A 17352-nucleotide genomic window follows, 5' to 3' on the forward strand; every position below is an offset into this window, starting at 1 on the left:
CTTTGTTATTTACTTATAGCTTTGTTATTTACTAACTCGATAGAACCTAACAGGATAGAAAAAAAAATTGTCATTGCTCACTGAATGATAGTAAATTTGCTTAAATGGCGTTAACCTGAAATATCTAAAACGATGGAATGCTTGAGGCTATATAATTTCAAAAAAATAAATAAAAAAAATTGGGAAATAGAAATGATCATTCGTGGTTGTGCTGTAGCTTTCCAAAATGATTTCACTGAGGAAATCTATCATCTAGCATGAATACCATGATATAATGCACATTCTAACAAATTAAAATCAATATAGCCTATGGGCCTACTGAAAGTGACATGTAGAGTTGAAGCATATCTTTCAGCTGCTTTAACTTAATTCGTATTTTATGACAAAATAACCATTTATGTCCTTACACATTAGAATTTAATATTTTAACCAGCAGGCTTTAAGTTTCCCACACGATAGGAGCTTAAAAAAAATAAAATAAAATGCAGGAATGTTTTTCTAGAGTAGTCCTTAATTTAGTAAGTTCCTTTTTAAAGGACACGCTTGCCATATAACACAAATAGAGTAACTAGCCAAACGCGCTTTAAAAAATAATTTTTTAAAAAGCAATTAGCGTTTAATTATAGATGATTTGAGACTCCTCCCCCGTCACTTCCTCTGTTCCACAGGTGCCGTGGTGAACAGCTCTGAGGAGACGCCGCTTACAGATCACACATCCGCTTCAACTCTTCTCACTCTTTCATAGGGACTTCCCGCCGTGTCTCTATAGTCGTTTTCTACCAAGCTCCGTTATTTCGTCGAGCTCTCTCTCTCTGTGTTTCTTAATAGACTGTCTGTCGTGGGTTTCGGCAGTAAAGTGAGGGCTTTTTTGGGGGAGGATGGCGGCTATCAAGGCGCTTCAGCAGTGGTGCAGGAATCAGTGCGAGGGATACAGAGATGTGACCATCAGCAACATGAGCTCCTCTTTCAGAGATGGACTGGCCTTCTGCGCTCTCATCCACAAGTTCAGACCGGACCTCATGTAAGAGTCCTTTATCTCTAAACTGTCACTCGTTAGCATAGTCTGTGTGAATTACCATTAAAGTCTTGATGAGGATAACATTGTGAAGCTCAAGGATGTGGGGCAAATAGGAGTTTTAAATGGGATATGAAGTAGTTATGCGTCCGTTTATATAGTACTGTACTATACCTAGACGTGTGTTTGACTTGACCGGGCATAAATTAAGAAAAAAAGTAAATGAATAAATATACACATACATTTATACATAATCATCTTGAAATCATTTGTAAAAATGGCAGGAAAAAGTGCTTTAGAATTATGTTTAGATGTGAGTTTAGTTTAAAAAAATTGTTTCTAAAGCAAATGCAATTCAATGTACGTTAATGAAATTATGACAGCATGGGGTAGTTCACATCTTATACTCTTCTTTGATTATACTACTGCCATCTGACAATATTCAAGTCACTTTATGTATACAGTGTTGTTTTTCTTTTTTTTGCTTCATTACAGGACTACTATGAATAAACTAATAAAGACAAAAATAAGTGAAAATTTGTGAAAATGCACGCTAATCATAGAATCCAAGATTCAGACTTTTCTTTATTTGTTCAAATGAACATTTAATTTTATAACAAAATTGATGGGCATGTTGGGTCACCTTTCCAATACAGTATATGCTCACTATTTATTATTTATCTGCCTCAGTTTGTTTTTCTTTAGGCCTACTGTGAAATTTTTATATTGTAGGTTTAGTGACTTTTAAAAACTATTGTTATTATTATTATACATATTTCATCAGCTTACTTTAGCACCAGCATTGTGTTGTAGCGCTTCTCAAGGTTTCTATCTGTCTGGTGACTCATGTTCTTGTTTTCTTTCAGAAACTTTGAGTCTCTCTCCAAAGACAATGTGTATTACAACAACCGTTTGGTAAGTTACTCTGTTTGGCCTTGATCGTAGGAAGTTACGTCAGACCCGATGCAGGGTTCGTTTTAGCTGTTTCCTCTACAGATGTGTGTTTGCTGCAGTCCTCTGATAATTCACATTTTTAGAATTTATTTTAATTTTAAGTTGGCTGGATGTTTATTTGTAACCCAGCCTTTTGCAACTTGTTTCACACGCATCGACGTAAACAAGAGCACTTAAGACCCTGTTCTCACAGCTCGTGAAATGCATGTGATCTTGAATGGATGAGACTTGTTGCTCAGTAAAAGAGTCTGTTTATGGGTCAAGTCTTCCAGCCATTGCTTTTGCCACAAAGATATCCTTTAGTTTCTGCAAACATTTCCTTGAGTGAAACGTCTAAAGTGAAGCTTGTACTCCGTGAACTTGGGTAGGAGGAAAGAATGTTGTCCAATTTAATTTTTCAGGGCTCAGAATAATGAACTAATACTACAAGATCTAGATCAATTTGTATCTTATTTATTAATTGTATTGATTCCACGCTTAAGCTTAAAATGAAAAGTTATAAACTTTTCTACAGTGATTAGCAGGGAGATGCATGTATAAATGTTTGTATAACCAACCACTTTATTCTTATAGTGTAAGCTTTACATGTGAAATTAAATTTGCATTTGAGTGTGTGAATACTGTCCGAACAGGACCAGTGACCTAATTATTTTTCATCTCCCTGTCAGGAAGTGCTTCTGTGAGAATGAGCTGGTAAGACATGCACAACAGGGACTGTTTTTTTTTTTTTTTTTCCTAATGATGAGCTCTTCCTCGCATTGCTTCCTGGGAGACTGTAGATTATAAGCCACACACTCTGAGATCTATTACAAACCCTCACCACTTCTATAGACGGCACTCGGCTGTAGTTTGAACCCGAGCCGTGCGGATTCTGTCCAGTTAATGCATTATAAAGAAGGGTGACAGTCATCCACAGGGCACCCGATCCTCTCCGTCAAGATTAACTTACCTCTGTTCTACTACTGTCTTTAACAAATGCTAGTTCATCTGTGCATCTAAACACCAAAGAATATGGTGTATTTAAATTTTCAATACTTCCACCAGTGTGCTGTGTTCAAACCCAGCTAGTATTTACTTAAAATGTTTATGTCGTAGTATCAGTGCTGTATCCCAAAAGAGAAACAGGAAGTTGCAGCTGCATCGTGGAGGATATGCCGCCCCTCCTCAGCTGTCCTGTAAAATTTAATGAGTGTGTCCAGGTCAGGCCTAAACAATGCCCTGGTCTCCCCCCTCTCCTGTCCCCGTTCCCAGGCTGCTGCGTGAACAGGAAATGTGCTATTCATTATTCGCTCCCTGCCCGGGCCGTCTTGATGTGGTGCCAGATCTAGCTGCTTACTGGCCTGTTCTATTTCTGACGTCTTCCTTTTTTTTTTGTGCCTTGTCTGTGTTTACAGTTAATTGGCCAAGTGCCTTTCCCCTAGAAAACCGTTTCCACAGCGTGATACCGGCGGCCTGAAACAATCGTCTGAGGTCATGTTGAATGAGCATGTTCAGCGGTTGTTATAAACACGGGGCGCTTGTCTTTTCGTCGTTGTGGTCGTCAGATTGTTGTGTTTCTGTATGGATTCGTCCTCCTATTATGTGGTGTTGTAGCTGTGAACTTAATGGCTGATTTGTGCCATGTGATGTGCTCCAGGCGTTCCGTGTGGCTGAAGATCATCTGGGAATCCCAGCTCTTCTGGATGCCGAGGACATGGTGGCTTTGCCTGTCCCAGACAGACTCAGCATCCTCACATATGTCTCACAATACTATAATTACTTCCACGGCCGCTCGCCAAGTAAGACTGTGTTTATCCACCATGACAGTGTTTTTAAAGTAAAGGGCATTTCTTGCATGGACATTGTCTTATCTGAATACTGTGCTATGTTCAGAACGTTGAGGCATTATAACACGCGCTGTTTAATAGGGTAGTGTAGTATGCAGTATGTGAAGCATGTATTGTGCCACAAACATTTCTAACGGAAATATGCAACTGTCACAAGACCTCATTACATAGCATGTTTAATTCTGAGAGGCACCCAATTATCCCTGATTTTGGTTTTTTTTACTCATACCCCATATTTTACTCACCTCAAAGCCATCCAAGGTGTATTTGACTTTCTTCTTTGGACATTTTTAAATGTTTCCTGGCTCTTCCAAGCTTGGTGGATAGCAGCCATTATTTTGAAGCCCCTTAATAATATATCCACACCTATTGCGATGTAAAAGTATACACCTTGCACTGAAGCAGATCATTGGGTTTTTATAACAAATATTTCTAGTTATAAAATTATAAAGTAGTGTGCACATTCCGTATACTGCAGACATAATGTTGGTGTGTAACTTATTTAGCTAATGTATTTGTATATCTTGGTGTTTCTTCTCAATGGCATTTTTTCTTCAGTCGGGGGAGTAGGAGGTATCAAGCGGCACGCTGAGGACTCTAAGGAGGTGCCATCAGAGAAGAAGAATCTGCCTGTGGTTGCCAAAAACCACAATCTTAAAACAAATACAGAGAACCGTCCTCCTCAAATTGAAATGCCAAAAAATATCAGAGACAACCGTCCTCCATCTACTAACATCCAGAAAAGTGCTCCAGAGAAGCACATTGTGCCTACTCCAGCTCGACAGACTGGCACGGACTGGCTGAAATCTCCAGGGCAGAAATGTGTGCCGGCACCCATCACGCCACTCGGAGCGAGATCTCCACAACCACACAGAGATGCTGAGAAGGTGTCAATTCAGCTTTCCCTTGGTTATTCAGTTTCAGAGTGATTTGGTCTAATCCTAGTTATAAAAATGAATTATTTTTTATTTATTTATTTTTTTAAGCTTGGGGAGAGATTAGTTTTTGCTTATAATTTAAATGTTTCATTTTATATAATTTAATGTATCTATCACTAATTTATTTAATCTATTTATATTTCATTTGTATTTTATTAATTAAAATACAATATTTTTTTTTGTATATTTAATTTATTTTTCTATTCTGTAGAAAACCGTTTTGATGGAGAGTTCAAATAAAACCGGCACATTGAAAGGTGAGTGTGCGGTTTGTGGGAACCACGTCCATCTGGTCCAGAGACACCTGGTGGATGGAAAACTCTACCACCGGAGCTGTTTTAAGTGAGTGTTCATTGGTGGTGCTTGGGAGTCCTTGCTATTAGCTAATGGACAAGTAACTAATGACAATTATTAAACTCGTATAACTGCACTCTTTAGTCCTTTTATTGCAATGTTTTTTTTTCACCAGGTGTAGTGTATGCTATGGCACACTGAAATCTGGGGTGTATAAACTGGGAACGGACGCTGGCTCACTGGTCTGCAGTATTCACCAACATGGCCAAAATGGCTTCAAGCCTACTGTTAAGCCTTTTAAGAGCAGTGGCTTTACGCTTGCTGATTTGGTGCCCAAATCTGAAAGTGGAGATCAGCCGTCTTCGCAGCGCTACAACTCTGTATTATCTGCCCCCATTAAAGCTGCGCCCAGACCGGTGGAGCTCAGTCCCGCTCCGCAGTCGTGGACCGCCTCTGCTCAGAGGACTCAGGAGGCCAGGCAGAAGTTCTTTCAGTCCAGTGGTCCAGCAGCAGAGCATCGGCCCAACACAAGACAGCAGTCAGGCCCCTCAGAGTCCTGCACCAATCAGAACACAAGACTGAAGTTGGAGGAGAAAGACCGAACCAGTGCCTTGACAAATGGAAAACTACTTGAAGGAAACACAAACAACAACAATGCGCTTAATTCTGACCTAGCAGCGCAGAGGCAGTGAGTGACTAACCAGTGATTACTGTCATGGTTTACAGCAGGGCTGGCCAGTGTCTGTCTTAGAGAGCATAGTTCAGCTCCAACCTGTAAAACTCTGCAGGACGGATGTTGGCCACCCCTGGTGTGTGTTATATATATATATATATATATTTATTTATTTATTTATTTATTTATTTTTTTAAATGTAGTTTGTTTCAGCTGATGCTTCAGAAATCAAACAAATTTTAGAATTTACTGCTTAAACATTTCCTATCTATTTTGAAAATGGTTGTACTGCTTCACATTCAAATGAACAGTATTTAAATGTCTTTTTGCTGAACAAAATGGGTCTTGGTGACCTCAGACTTTTAAACGGTAGCGTACAGTACATCAGTAAAGGTGCATCTATCATGATTTGTAATCATAGTGTGAATGCTAAATGTAAGTGACACTTGTTACCATCTCTCCCAGGCTAAAAATCAGATGCACTTCAGCTGAAGTCTCTAGCTGGAGGCAGGAGTTACACGGACGAGATGCTACAGGAGGGAGCTCATATCAGGCCGTTTCAACCAGCTCTGCTATCAGCAGTAGAGGCATAAACTCCAGAGAATCCCTCTACCTCAGTGCCATCAGCAAGGAGCGTAGCAGACCTCCATCCCTGCTGCTTTCTACCGCCAAAGGTGGTGTTCACTCGCAGATGACCTTTGCTTGTATGGATTGTGTTCTTTTTATTAAAATGCTTTCTAAAGGTCGCGCGGGGAAATATTACCATAAACATACGCAATAAGGAGGATACGAGAATATAGGCAGGAAAGAGGTTAATTTAAGCCACGGGCCAGCATCCATTGTGTTTTCGTGTAGCCCACAGGAATAAGATTGAATCTTAAAACCGATTTCCGCTGTACTATTTTTGTCTATTCGGTTTGACGGCATGGCTTCCAATGGCATAATTTGATATTGTGCAGCTTGTGCTTTTTGTTTGCTGTAATTTTCCTCTTCTCCCGGCTTCAGCCAAAGATGTTCAGAGCTGCGAAGCCCCAACTGACTGGAGATCAAAGCCAAAGGCAGCTCCAAGTGGACCAAGACTCAAGTAAGTTCGATCAGCCTAGTTATCCCTAATGCTTTCTAATCCACACGAGGGGAAGCGGGCAGAGTCACTCGGGTGTGAGTTGCAATGACACTTTAGAGCTGGAGCGCTGACAGTGGGGCCTTTTCATGTATCCATCCTCTAGCCGGCGAATGCCTCCTTTGCATTTTGACTGCCTCAGAGTGCATCCGCTCACTCTGTCCCCAGTCCTCACCAGTCCCAAGGAGTGCTGCGCCTAAACCAACCTCCCCTGAAATGCTATGCTCTTACTTTGCCTTCCTCAGATGATCGTTCTTTTAGCTTTGTGAGGTGAGGGTGAGGACCTGCTTTACTGTATGTTGGCGTTTAGGTGTCATTTGAACGTCGTGAATGTAACCTAGATCATGTCGTTTTGCAACTAAATGCAGTTTTTCTATTTTAGCGTGTAATATTTAATTCCATGTCAAGTTTACTAGCAATTTTTTTTTGGTTTCACCACTAGATTTCAATGTAGTAAGGTTAGTTTGCTTTTGATAGATCTCCAGATAATGCCAAGGATATTCCTTTGACTTCTGGAAGAAACAAAAGTGACCATTGTTTGACAATGCTCCAAAATGCTCCGGCCTCTATATCGAACAACTCTTGCTGCTCCATCAATGTTACCCCGAAGCCCAGAAGGGAGCAGCAGCAGGGTACCTGTGGTAAGCTGGCCTCATCAATATTAAGAGCAAAATTGTTCCTCAAATACCAAATGCTGACAAGTTTTTATTTTATTTTTTTACCCACTCAGTTAAAAATGGACCAGGCACATCGCAAGTTTTCTCTGCCCCTCTCCAGCCATTCAGTCCTGTTGTCTCATGTTTGAGAGAGACCTGTGCTGTGCAGGGTAAGACCAAGCCACATCATCAGTTGTAGCTTGGGAAGATCTGCATTTATGATAATCTTATTCTTCCATCCATAGGTTCTAAACCGGACTATTCCATCTCTTCATCTGTCCTGCCCTCTCAGTCTTGTCATAAACCTTCATCTCCAAAACAACCTCGCCGCGGATCGGCGGCATCATGTAAGCTTGCTCTAAAATTTGTGGATATTTAAGTTTAAATACAAAAAGGAATAGTTCTCCCAAAAATGAAACCTGTATGAATTTCTTTGTTCCGCCGGATGTGAAGGTGACTCAAAAGCCCGGTTACAAACTATCTTCCTTTTTTGTTCAGCAGAACAAAGAAATTCATACAGGTTTGAAACTAAATGACAGAATTTTTAATTTTTTGGTGAACGGTACATTTTTGGTGTGGATATTGGCAATAACATTAACAATTCTCGTTGAATCATTACTAATATGGCTTCTTATGCTGTGTTCTGTTAATGCATGAACTTTTTATGAATATTATTTGAAGCACACTTGCCATCCAGTAATCTCAAAAAGCTTTGTTAAAGGAAGAGTTTACTCAAATCAAAACTATTGCATATTTGTACTTGCCCCCAAGCCATCTTCTTTCAGACGTCTTAATTTTTTTTTTTTTTTTTAAATGCTTGCTAAGTTTGGAAGAGCAAGGATACAGTTTTGAAAAAAAAAACTCATGACTTTCATCTTTCAGATGAACAGTCTATGCACCAGCTAGACAAATGACTATAAGGTTTTTGCATATTGATATTTTTACTTAGACTCCAATGTATAAAAGACACATGACAACATTTATATTAGGATGCATCGAGGAGGAGCCCAAACTGCACTCATGCTTATTGTCCATGATATTGGAACTGATTCTTTGTATGATTAAAGTTGGAAAATGCATGTAGTTCCCACTTTAAGTAAACCTTAGTTCTCAGGTTATTTTACAAGACTGATTGAAATGCTGATAAAGTCCTAAAAAATATGATACAAACGCATGCCAATATGACTGAAAGGCTACAAAAAAACAACAAAAAAAAGTTTATTCTGTGGCAAGTTATGGCTATAATTTTTAGGGCTAGTTATTTTATTTATTTTGGATTTAGTAAATGTCCTGTATGCAAAACAGAGGCTCAATTTGCCTAAGCTCTTTATTGTGGATAAAAATAAACAGTTTCTATTTTTTTTTTTTTTTTTTTTGGCCTTCAGCTTCTCATATACACTAAAAAGCAGTATTTATCACTTTAGGTTACAACAATGGAAATATTTCTTCCACAAAGGGCTTGCTGCATGAAACAAGGTTGCCTACGGTAAGTTATTGCAGAAGTTTTAAGATCATCTCAAGAATGTCTTTACTGAATGAAAGATGTCCTTCCCATGGTTTTTCTGGTTACATTGTGGTTTGTTTGTTTTGTTTTTTCTTTTTTTTTAGATGAAGCCTTGCTACATCACAACAGAACAGATTTCAAAAGAGTTGCAGGACATTGAGAACAAGCTGTACGATCTGGAGAATGAAGGGGTGGAATTGGAGAGAAGGCTTCGCATTTATGAAGAAGGTTTGAGATTAGATGTTACGTTTACTTACTGCAAAAGAAGCATTCCTTATTTCTCCAAGCTGAAGTCTGAATTGAATTTTAAGTCCAATATGTTCCAAGGTTGTTTAGGACAAAAGCTTCTTGGAACATCAGATGTTCCTTTCATTGCAATTCGAGATCTATTAGGAGTGCTTTAGACGGCATGTAGCAGCCTTGTGTGTGTGTGTGTGTGTGTGTGTGTGTGTGGTTCATTGAGTTCTGCGAGTCGCGCACTCATTCCAAACCTGTTAGCTGAGCCCGTCCACCTGGGAGTCAGGATTCGGATGTAGCCTTTAGGGGAAGGCTGTGGCCAATAAAGGGCTCTCGATTCCAGCTGCCAGGGCCAAATGAGGCGAGGCGCAGGGGAAGCTCCCTCTCCTCCTGAGGGATGCTGGGATGGAAATGGAGAAGCGGCGGTGGGCTGCAATGAGAGGCTGCTAGCTGAATGGGGCAAGGGCACTTGATTGGCTCTTTTCAAGGTCACCGTGGCACAGTAATATCATCTCCAGACTCGCTGCTCCAGTCACCTGTCCTGCTGCTAGCAGCCGGTGGGATTTCGTAGAACCTGACTGCCTCTCGGTCCCACCAAAGCTGAAACCTCCACTTGATCAAATTAAGTTTGTGTGTGCGCACGTGATTTGTACTTTGTATGTGGCTTTTTTTTTTTTTTTTTTGGTACTACCACCTCAAGGCAATGTCAATGGAAAACATGCTTTTTAGACCGCATTACAGTGCTCTATTAGGAGACAAATAGAATTCAATCATAGCTCAAATAGAAGTTGAAAGTGAGTATTTGGAGATGCCTGTCTCCAGAGCACTTTAAATTGTGGCTCGAGGTGGAGTGTCTCTTATGGATGGAGCAGTTAGGACCTTGGTGTCCTTGGTGACATTGGACTGTTTTACAGAGGGTCATGGGGACCTGCTGATGGATCCCTTGATGGTGGACTGGTTTAACCTGATTCGGAAAAAACAAAGCTACATGCGGAGAGAGTCAGAGTTGATGTACATGTAAGTGATCCCCGTACTCAGCAACTACTGTTTCTCTTTCTCTCTCTCTCTCCTTTTGTCTGGCTGCTATTTTTAGGTGTGAACATTTTCAGAAAGCTTAATATTAACACACAATATGTGAGGAAAAATAGCAATTGTACTTAAGTGTTCGCTATTAAACCGGTTCTTACAGCAGTCTCTTATTTTTTTTTCTCCTCAGAGCAAGAACTCAAGATCTGGAGGAGCAGCAGCCTGGAGTCGAAGGAGAGCTCAGGAGATTGATCAATAAACCAGGTGAAAATTAGCCAGGGTAACTAATATCGCTCACCTTTTTTCCTATTTTAGCCTTTTAACCGATTGAAGCGATCAGTATCAGTGTTTCCTGTTTTATGCACGTTTTGAAGTATTGCATAAGAAAAGATTGATGGAAATACCACATTTAGAATCAAATTCTCCCTTGAAGTAGTTTCTCTTGTTTGAAAAGTTATCGTCAGTAATGGGGCATGAAACGTGTTTGCCAAAAAAGTGACTTTGGTCAAGTCTGGGTATGCTGTCATAGAGCAATCTCGTTGCCCGGCATCTGAGATGTTATGGTCCTTCAAAAAGTCAGTAATTTTAGTAGTGTCTTATAATTGCCTCCCGGAACTGTTCTACACAATTGCGTTTCTAAACAGCAGGAACCTCCAAAAGCAATGACCGCGTTTGTTTCGTTTGCTCGCTCTGGGGCACAAGTAATTTATTATATTCAGTGGCTTCTCCTACTACTTGCTTATTCGTGAATGTTCCAGTTTAATGCAGAAGTTAAATTTTGCAACTTTCGACGGGGACCCAGCTAATGTCTCTAAAATTGAATTTGTTCAACAATCTTGTTCATGTTGGCTTAATTTCCAGCCAGAAGAGTTGCTGTTTCTGAAGTGAAATTTATAAGGCATGATTTGTCTAAACAAATGTATTTTTTTGAAATAAGATTTTAATAATTGTACAAGTTGCAATAAGCAGGTTTTTCTTTTTGCCTTAAGGGGTGTATCTTTACCCTTTTGGTTGCTATGGCAAATCTGCATTTAGAAATTGGCACCAATTATAAGTGAAGCTTTTTCTTAGATCTCTTGTGACACATTGAAGCAATTCTCTGACATGTCTGTGGTTCAAGTCATCAGTAATGATTTTAGTAATTACGCATTGTGATTTAACAGGATGTGAAAAGTGATGCAAAGTGAAATTGAAAGTCAACGTTGAATCCTATTCTATAATAAAGGGTACATGTAATAGCGGTATTAGTTAATTTTGCACTTGTACTCTTCATAACATCTGAGCAGAAATAATAAAATGTGTGTTTGCATATTAGAACATGCCAAGACTTTGGATGAGAAGAAGAGGGAAACAGAGCTATTGAACAGACTGATGAAGATAGTGAATGACAGGAACGCCATTGTTGAAGGGCTGGAGGAAGACAGGATAAGGTAAGTCTCCACGTCAAATACCATACTTTTAAATGTCGTTAACTTTTACTTGCATGCAAAACTGTGACGCAATTTTGGGAAACGTAATATCACGTTTTTAGGGAGGAGGAAGAAGATCAACAGTTGAATGAGATGATGCAAAGACTGGGTGAGTCTTATCCTGCTCCCTGCTGAGACCAGACCTGACCTTTTTTTTTTTTTTTTTTTTTTTTTTTTTTTTTTTAACTTTCTTTTTTTTGATCCAGGTCTTCAGAAGTTTAAAAACAAACGCAAGTCATCCTTCTCAAGGCTGTTTAGACGAAGAAGTAAAAAAGCTTCAATGGGATAGTGAAGTTGAGAGCTGCTGGAGTCAACTCATCCAGACTTTCGTTGAAGTTCAGATTTTTCCAGGTGACACAGATGGTTTAAACAAGTGGGATTAGTATAACAGTTATGTCAGGTGACTCAGTGAGTTGGAGTTCTTGGAACAAAATAATGTTTTGTTCAAACACTTTTTTTTTTCTCTTATGTTTTTTTACTTATTTGATTTAAGCTAATACTAGTTCTTTTCATTTGCTTTAAGTTTTCAACATATTGGTCCTATATGCTTCTTTTGCTTTTACTTTAAATGCGTGGGCTAGTTTGAATAATTATTGTTCAAAAACATTTCTTTTATTATTTTCCTGTCTTCTTCCACCCCCTCACTTGTTCAGACATAAACCGTAACTTATATTAGCAGATAAACAAACAGATGCCCAAGGCTGGCTGAAACGCACTACTTGACTGTGATCCAAAAATCTGTGTAGAGTCTTAATTTAACCCTAACCCCTTAAAAAAAATAATTGAACTGCTAAATCTAGAGGTCTTGGCGACGCAGTGCTTGCGGTGACCTGAAGGGGGCACTGTGAGCTCACATGCATTTGCACTGGCAGAGTTTTCCCGTTTCTTATTTTATATTCCTGAGAATGCTAAATCAAGCTGGAGATTAGACGGCAGAGGATCTTGTGTGCTGGAAAGGCATGGATTATTGGTTTTATTCTCTTTTTAAGTCCTCTAACCTAGTTCAATTAAAAGTGCACCTCGTTTAACTTATCTACGAAATATAGTCTTGTCCAAAGATGTCTTTTTACGCGGTGTTTAAATATGACTACAGAATGAATGTTTTAAGAAGTTTTTAAAAGTTCTCTTGAGAGATGCTTACAATTGGATGTGCTTATTTATTGTACGTTTTACTTTGCAAACGAGTTCTTTAATAAATATTAACGATATTTCTTATACGTACCCTAAAGCATTCCAGAGCTTTATTTTAGATTTTATGTACTTCAAATGCCAAAAACATTAAATGGGAAAAGCCTATTTATTACCCGAACTGGCCACAATGCCCGGGTTTATCCCGAACTTCCAGTCGGTTTCCTTCTCGTTCTGAATTAAAACGACTCCGCGACCGTAATTGTTGTCCCTATCATCGCTCTCGCTGTAAAACGGCCGTTTATACAGCCATCATTTAATATGGGTTTTAGTAAAATGCATTAAGATAATTTACTCACATTTAATATCACGCCACTGCTTACAGGCCATCCATCCCCAATTTAAGATGCATGAAATTGTGATCATGAACTTGGAACAGCATCTCTCTCTAGCTGAGAGGAGCCGAGGAGGATATTGGTGCAGAACGCCACGCGTGATGCGGGTGACAGTCGAGACTGAATACGTGTGATATTAGAGTTAATTAAAGCTTTGCGCCCCATCTCCTGCAAACGCTCGCACTCCTGCAATTAAGAATCAAAGGCGAGGGCTTAGTGTCAGGGGGGTGTCTAATACATGGTTTTAACAGGAATGGGACCTGATTTGCCAGGCTCCTAGCGACAAGCATTAACAACAGCCTCAAATTAGGCGGACATTAATATTCATAAGTAAAACAATTCGTCCTGTGAATGGCTGATGAAATGAAATTCTCAGGCGTCCACGCTGGCCGTGTCCATCAAAAGATGCCATTACTGATCAAGTGCTTAATGTATATGAGCTGTCTGATGAAATTGAAGGGATAAAGGACGCCGGGGTTCGACTTGTTTGGTATTTCAGAACTCAAACGCACCCTCGCTAACCTCACGCATGCGCCCCGCGCTCGTCTTTCTTTTGGTACATAACCGAATGGCATTTACATATTTGCTTGATCAAGGCCAGCTAAGCGCAGGTCACTAACACAAAATGGATTTGAAAATGGAGTGTACTTAAGCCTTTTTTTGTGTGTTTTCGTTGGAAAGTGCGTTAATGCGACGCGCACGGGTGCCATCGCAAGCTTTCAGTGTAATGCAACGCGGTTTAATTGTTTAATTAAAAGCATACATTACACACTTATCTGACGTGCGGTTTATTATAAAGGTCAAACTCTGCTTGTCCAGCGGCGGCCACTGCGCTGAGCTGTTTGTTCTCTTCCCCTGTGTGTGTGTGTGTGTGTTGCAGATATGGTGCTAGCGCTTCTGCCACTAGCCTGTAATTATGATCCTCAAGGTAATTTTATCAGCCTCATTAGCTCTGATGAGTAAACGAGAAGCGTGCTTCTAATTTATTAGCCATCCAGACTGGAGCCTTGGCTCTCATCAGACGGATCATAATATTTGTATAGGGTAGCTGATATATTCAGTGTATCATCCGGCCTCAGGAAAGATTCAGAATTAGTAATTGCATTCTAAATGCTGGCCCTGCTTGGATGGCTTCGTTTGGTCTAGAGCGATGGTTCTCAACCTTTTTGACTCAAAGGCCCCCGGTAAGGTGTTCTTTTTCCTACAGCTAAGCTGCTTTTTAAAAAAAATTATTTATTTAATTTTTATAAATCAAACATGTTTTTTAAGTGTGGTAGGAGTGGCCATTTATTAAAATATTTACATTTCAATTCAATCAGTCCAGAGGTTATAATGCTCTTTTCTGGTTCTTTGTAATTGGGCAAATTTTTATTTAAATTATTAGACTCACAAATAACAAATTAAATGTGACACTTGGATCACAAAACCCACCGGGGAATATTAATAGCTAAATACACATTGTATTGGTCAAAATGTTTTTTTTTTTTTATATTTTTATTCATTCTTTTATGCCGAGAATCATTGATATTAAGTAAAATATGTTCCAAGAAGATATTTATTCCTCATTCTAGATTATGAATTCCAAATGTTCCAATCATGAGTTCAAACCATGTATCAATAGAAAGCTTATTTATTCAGCTTTCAGATGATGTATAAATCTTTAAAAAAAAAAAAAAAAAAAAAAAAGAAAAAATTGGACCTTAAGCCCGTGGTCCAGGATCACAAATTATTTTAGCTCTTTATTAACATTTGAAATACACACACACTCAAATACATATACATATATACATACATACGTGTATGTGTGCGTGTGTGTGTTCCTTATTTCCCAGTATTCAGAACATGGAAATCCATGCACTAATACGTAAGCTTACATGCTGATTTTATAGCTGGAACTCTTTCGTAGTATTTTAAGCCATTTTGCTGTGTGCTGAGGCCCCCTAGTGGGTCCCAGACCATCATTGAAAACTAAACCGATTTCCACCGATGTACTTGTGCCCTGCCCTACCCTGCCAATTTGAGGTTTACTTTTCGAAAATGTTTATATAAAAAGCCGCTCTTCTGATCACACGGTAAACTCCAATTACCCACCCCGAAATTATTTTTCGCTGGGAAAAATTCATTTAGTGGCTGTGTCATTGGGTGTGTTTAAAGAGAGGGGGTAATGTGCTCACAATTTCACTGTGCGAACATTTGCATTGAGGGGAAAATATGCACGCTGGCTACCGGGAATGAGATGGAAAGTGCATGACTAGGAGACTTGACAAGTGCAGCTTTTCATCCATCTCAAATGAATAATTTTCCCTTCCCTTAAACATCCCTAATCCAAGCATGTTATCAGTGCCAATGCAGGATTCTGCCCGACTCTGCTCAGCGGCAAGGCAACTTTTCCTTCTTTACACGTTCGCAAGAGCTCCTGCTCCTTACACTGGCACAGAGACTCGCTGCTTTATCCTTTCGGCTGGTTTTGTGGATCAGTGGAACGGGCCTCACAACAGAAGTGATACATATGGAAACTCTTCACAAATGCCAAAGTCTCTTTTCACCCACAATCTGAGCTGGCTCACTAGATGTCCTGCATTTGGCACACAGCTCCTGACAGAGATATCACGCCGTTGCGCTGAGCAGAAAAAGTGTCATTTCATCTCGTATCACATGTTTCGGCAAATGCGGGAACATGTTCGGTGCCGACGTTTTGATGTTGGCCTGTTAAGGCCCTGATGCTTTTTTTTTTTTTTTTCTCTCCTCATTTCAAATGAATATTTTTAGCTTTCCAAGTAAGCAGCTGGAATCCGTTGAAATGCATTAAGTTGAAGTTCTCAGCATGGGCGCTCTTTCCTGTGATGCTTTGCGGCGAACAAATGCTTTGATGCTATACAATTGAATTGCTGTTGAGATCTCATGGCAAGATCTGTGATGGGTAATGAGACGGTTGACGTTTTTAATAAGCACAGCGCTCTGTGCACGTTAACCTCATTTCCAGGTAACTTTGAGATGCCACAACATCTCGTCTTAAAACGCTAGAGGAAGCTTCTAATTTGTCATTTAGTGACATTTTAAGCCTTTTAACTGAACCCAGACAGGGATTTACAGTTCCCTCCCAAGGAAAAATAATTTTGTCCTCTTGGTAGGAAAATGAGGGGAGAGATTAATGGTGAACATGCTGTGTTGGAAGTAAGAGAATTTTATGCACACTTCAATGCTTTTAGGTGTATAATTTTGGTAAACACAAACCAAACGGCTGGTGTGTAGCTGTACTGGTTTACATTTAATTTTGCAACCAAATGGCATTTCATTACTGCCAAAAATCTTATTTTTGTCTTTTTTTTTTTTTTTTTTTTTTTTTTTTTTTTTTATAGCAGTTTGCAATTTTATTATTACAAAAATATAAAATGCAGTCTTTGGGACAAGTGTATTCCATAGTTAAATTTATGTATTGTGCAGATGAACAAACTAAATTCATTTGGCTTGTTGTTAACTATGCATTGTTTATAATAAAAGGAATGTACTGAATAAAACGAATAAATTGGTACGGGACATCATTCCCTGGATGTCATGAGCTGACACCTTCAACAGAGTTTTCACATGTCCCTGACAACTGGTAACTGCTTTTCCTCTCTCTCCGGTTCATTGACAGTTTTCATCTGTGAAACTAATTATTTAACTATTAGCTTTCAGGTGCAGTAGTGTTTTGAATCGCGAAAAGTATTAATTCACTCGGGTTTGTCCAGATGTTTCACCGGTGTCGTGTTACGCTGATGTACAAATCTCAGTTGTTACAAATGTATAAAAGAAACATCAGTTCAGGGGAGAAATCTACATTGAGGGCGTTCCTTTACATCCTAAATGAAATGGTCTGCATGTATGTAGTCACAGATTTGTTAGTGGAGGTTGTGGGATTGCAGAATAAATGTGATCTGTGCAAAAAATAAGGCTGTCAAACTGATTAATTGCATACAAAATAAGTTTGACATAAGTTTATATTTTAAAAATATTTATAATTTTCTAAATGATAACTTTATTCATTTAAATGTATTAAGTGCACACCTTTATATAAAAGAGACCTTTCTTTGGTTGTTTAACTGGTATCAGTGTAACAGCCGTAAATTTAAGAAAT

General features: G+C 39.2%; 1 protein-coding gene across 4 annotated transcripts; it reads left to right on the plus strand.

Annotated features, from left to right (window-relative positions):
* Window positions 1-659: 659 nt before the first annotated feature.
* On the plus strand, window positions 660-14926 carry micall2a (mical-like 2a). Of its 4 annotated transcripts, XM_043235941.1 has the most exons (18): window positions 660-1021; window positions 1882-1930; window positions 3606-3747; window positions 4354-4682; window positions 4945-5075; window positions 5203-5715; window positions 6166-6374; window positions 6706-6784; window positions 7298-7461; window positions 7551-7646; window positions 7722-7823; window positions 8901-8962; window positions 9085-9208; window positions 10132-10234; window positions 10434-10507; window positions 11559-11673; window positions 11775-11821; window positions 11919-14925. In XM_043235941.1, exons 1-18 carry the CDS (start codon window positions 879-881, stop codon window positions 11999-12001), a joined length of 2565 nt encoding a protein of 854 aa, XP_043091876.1. In that variant the 5' UTR covers window positions 660-878; the 3' UTR covers window positions 12002-14925. The 4 variants fall into 4 exon arrangements, with proteins under 4 accessions (XP_043091876.1, XP_043091878.1, XP_043091879.1 ...); XM_043235943.1 differs by lacking the exon at window positions 11775-11821 and having other exon boundaries at window positions 11919-14926; XM_043235945.1 differs by lacking the exon at window positions 3606-3747 and having other exon boundaries at window positions 932-1021; window positions 11919-14926.
* Window positions 14927-17352: the final 2426 nt, after the last annotated feature.

The sequence above is a fragment of the Puntigrus tetrazona genome, chromosome 3, assembly GCF_018831695.1.
Source record: "Puntigrus tetrazona isolate hp1 chromosome 3, ASM1883169v1, whole genome shotgun sequence".
Lineage (NCBI taxonomy): Eukaryota > Metazoa > Chordata > Actinopteri > Cypriniformes > Cyprinidae > Puntigrus > Puntigrus tetrazona.

Excerpts from the sequence above, each read along its gene's own strand:
- micall2a (XM_043235941.1), top strand. The coding sequence starts at position 879 with ATGGCGGCTATCAAGGCGCTTCAGCAGTGGTGCAGGAATCAGTGCGAG. Across the intron at positions 1,931-3,605 it reads TGTATTACAACAACCGTTTG|GCGTTCCGTGTGGCTGAAGA; the intron begins GTAAGTTACTCT and ends GATGTGCTCCAG. Across the intron at positions 10,508-11,558 it reads GAGATTGATCAATAAACCAG|AACATGCCAAGACTTTGGAT; the intron begins GTGAAAATTAGC and ends TTTGCATATTAG.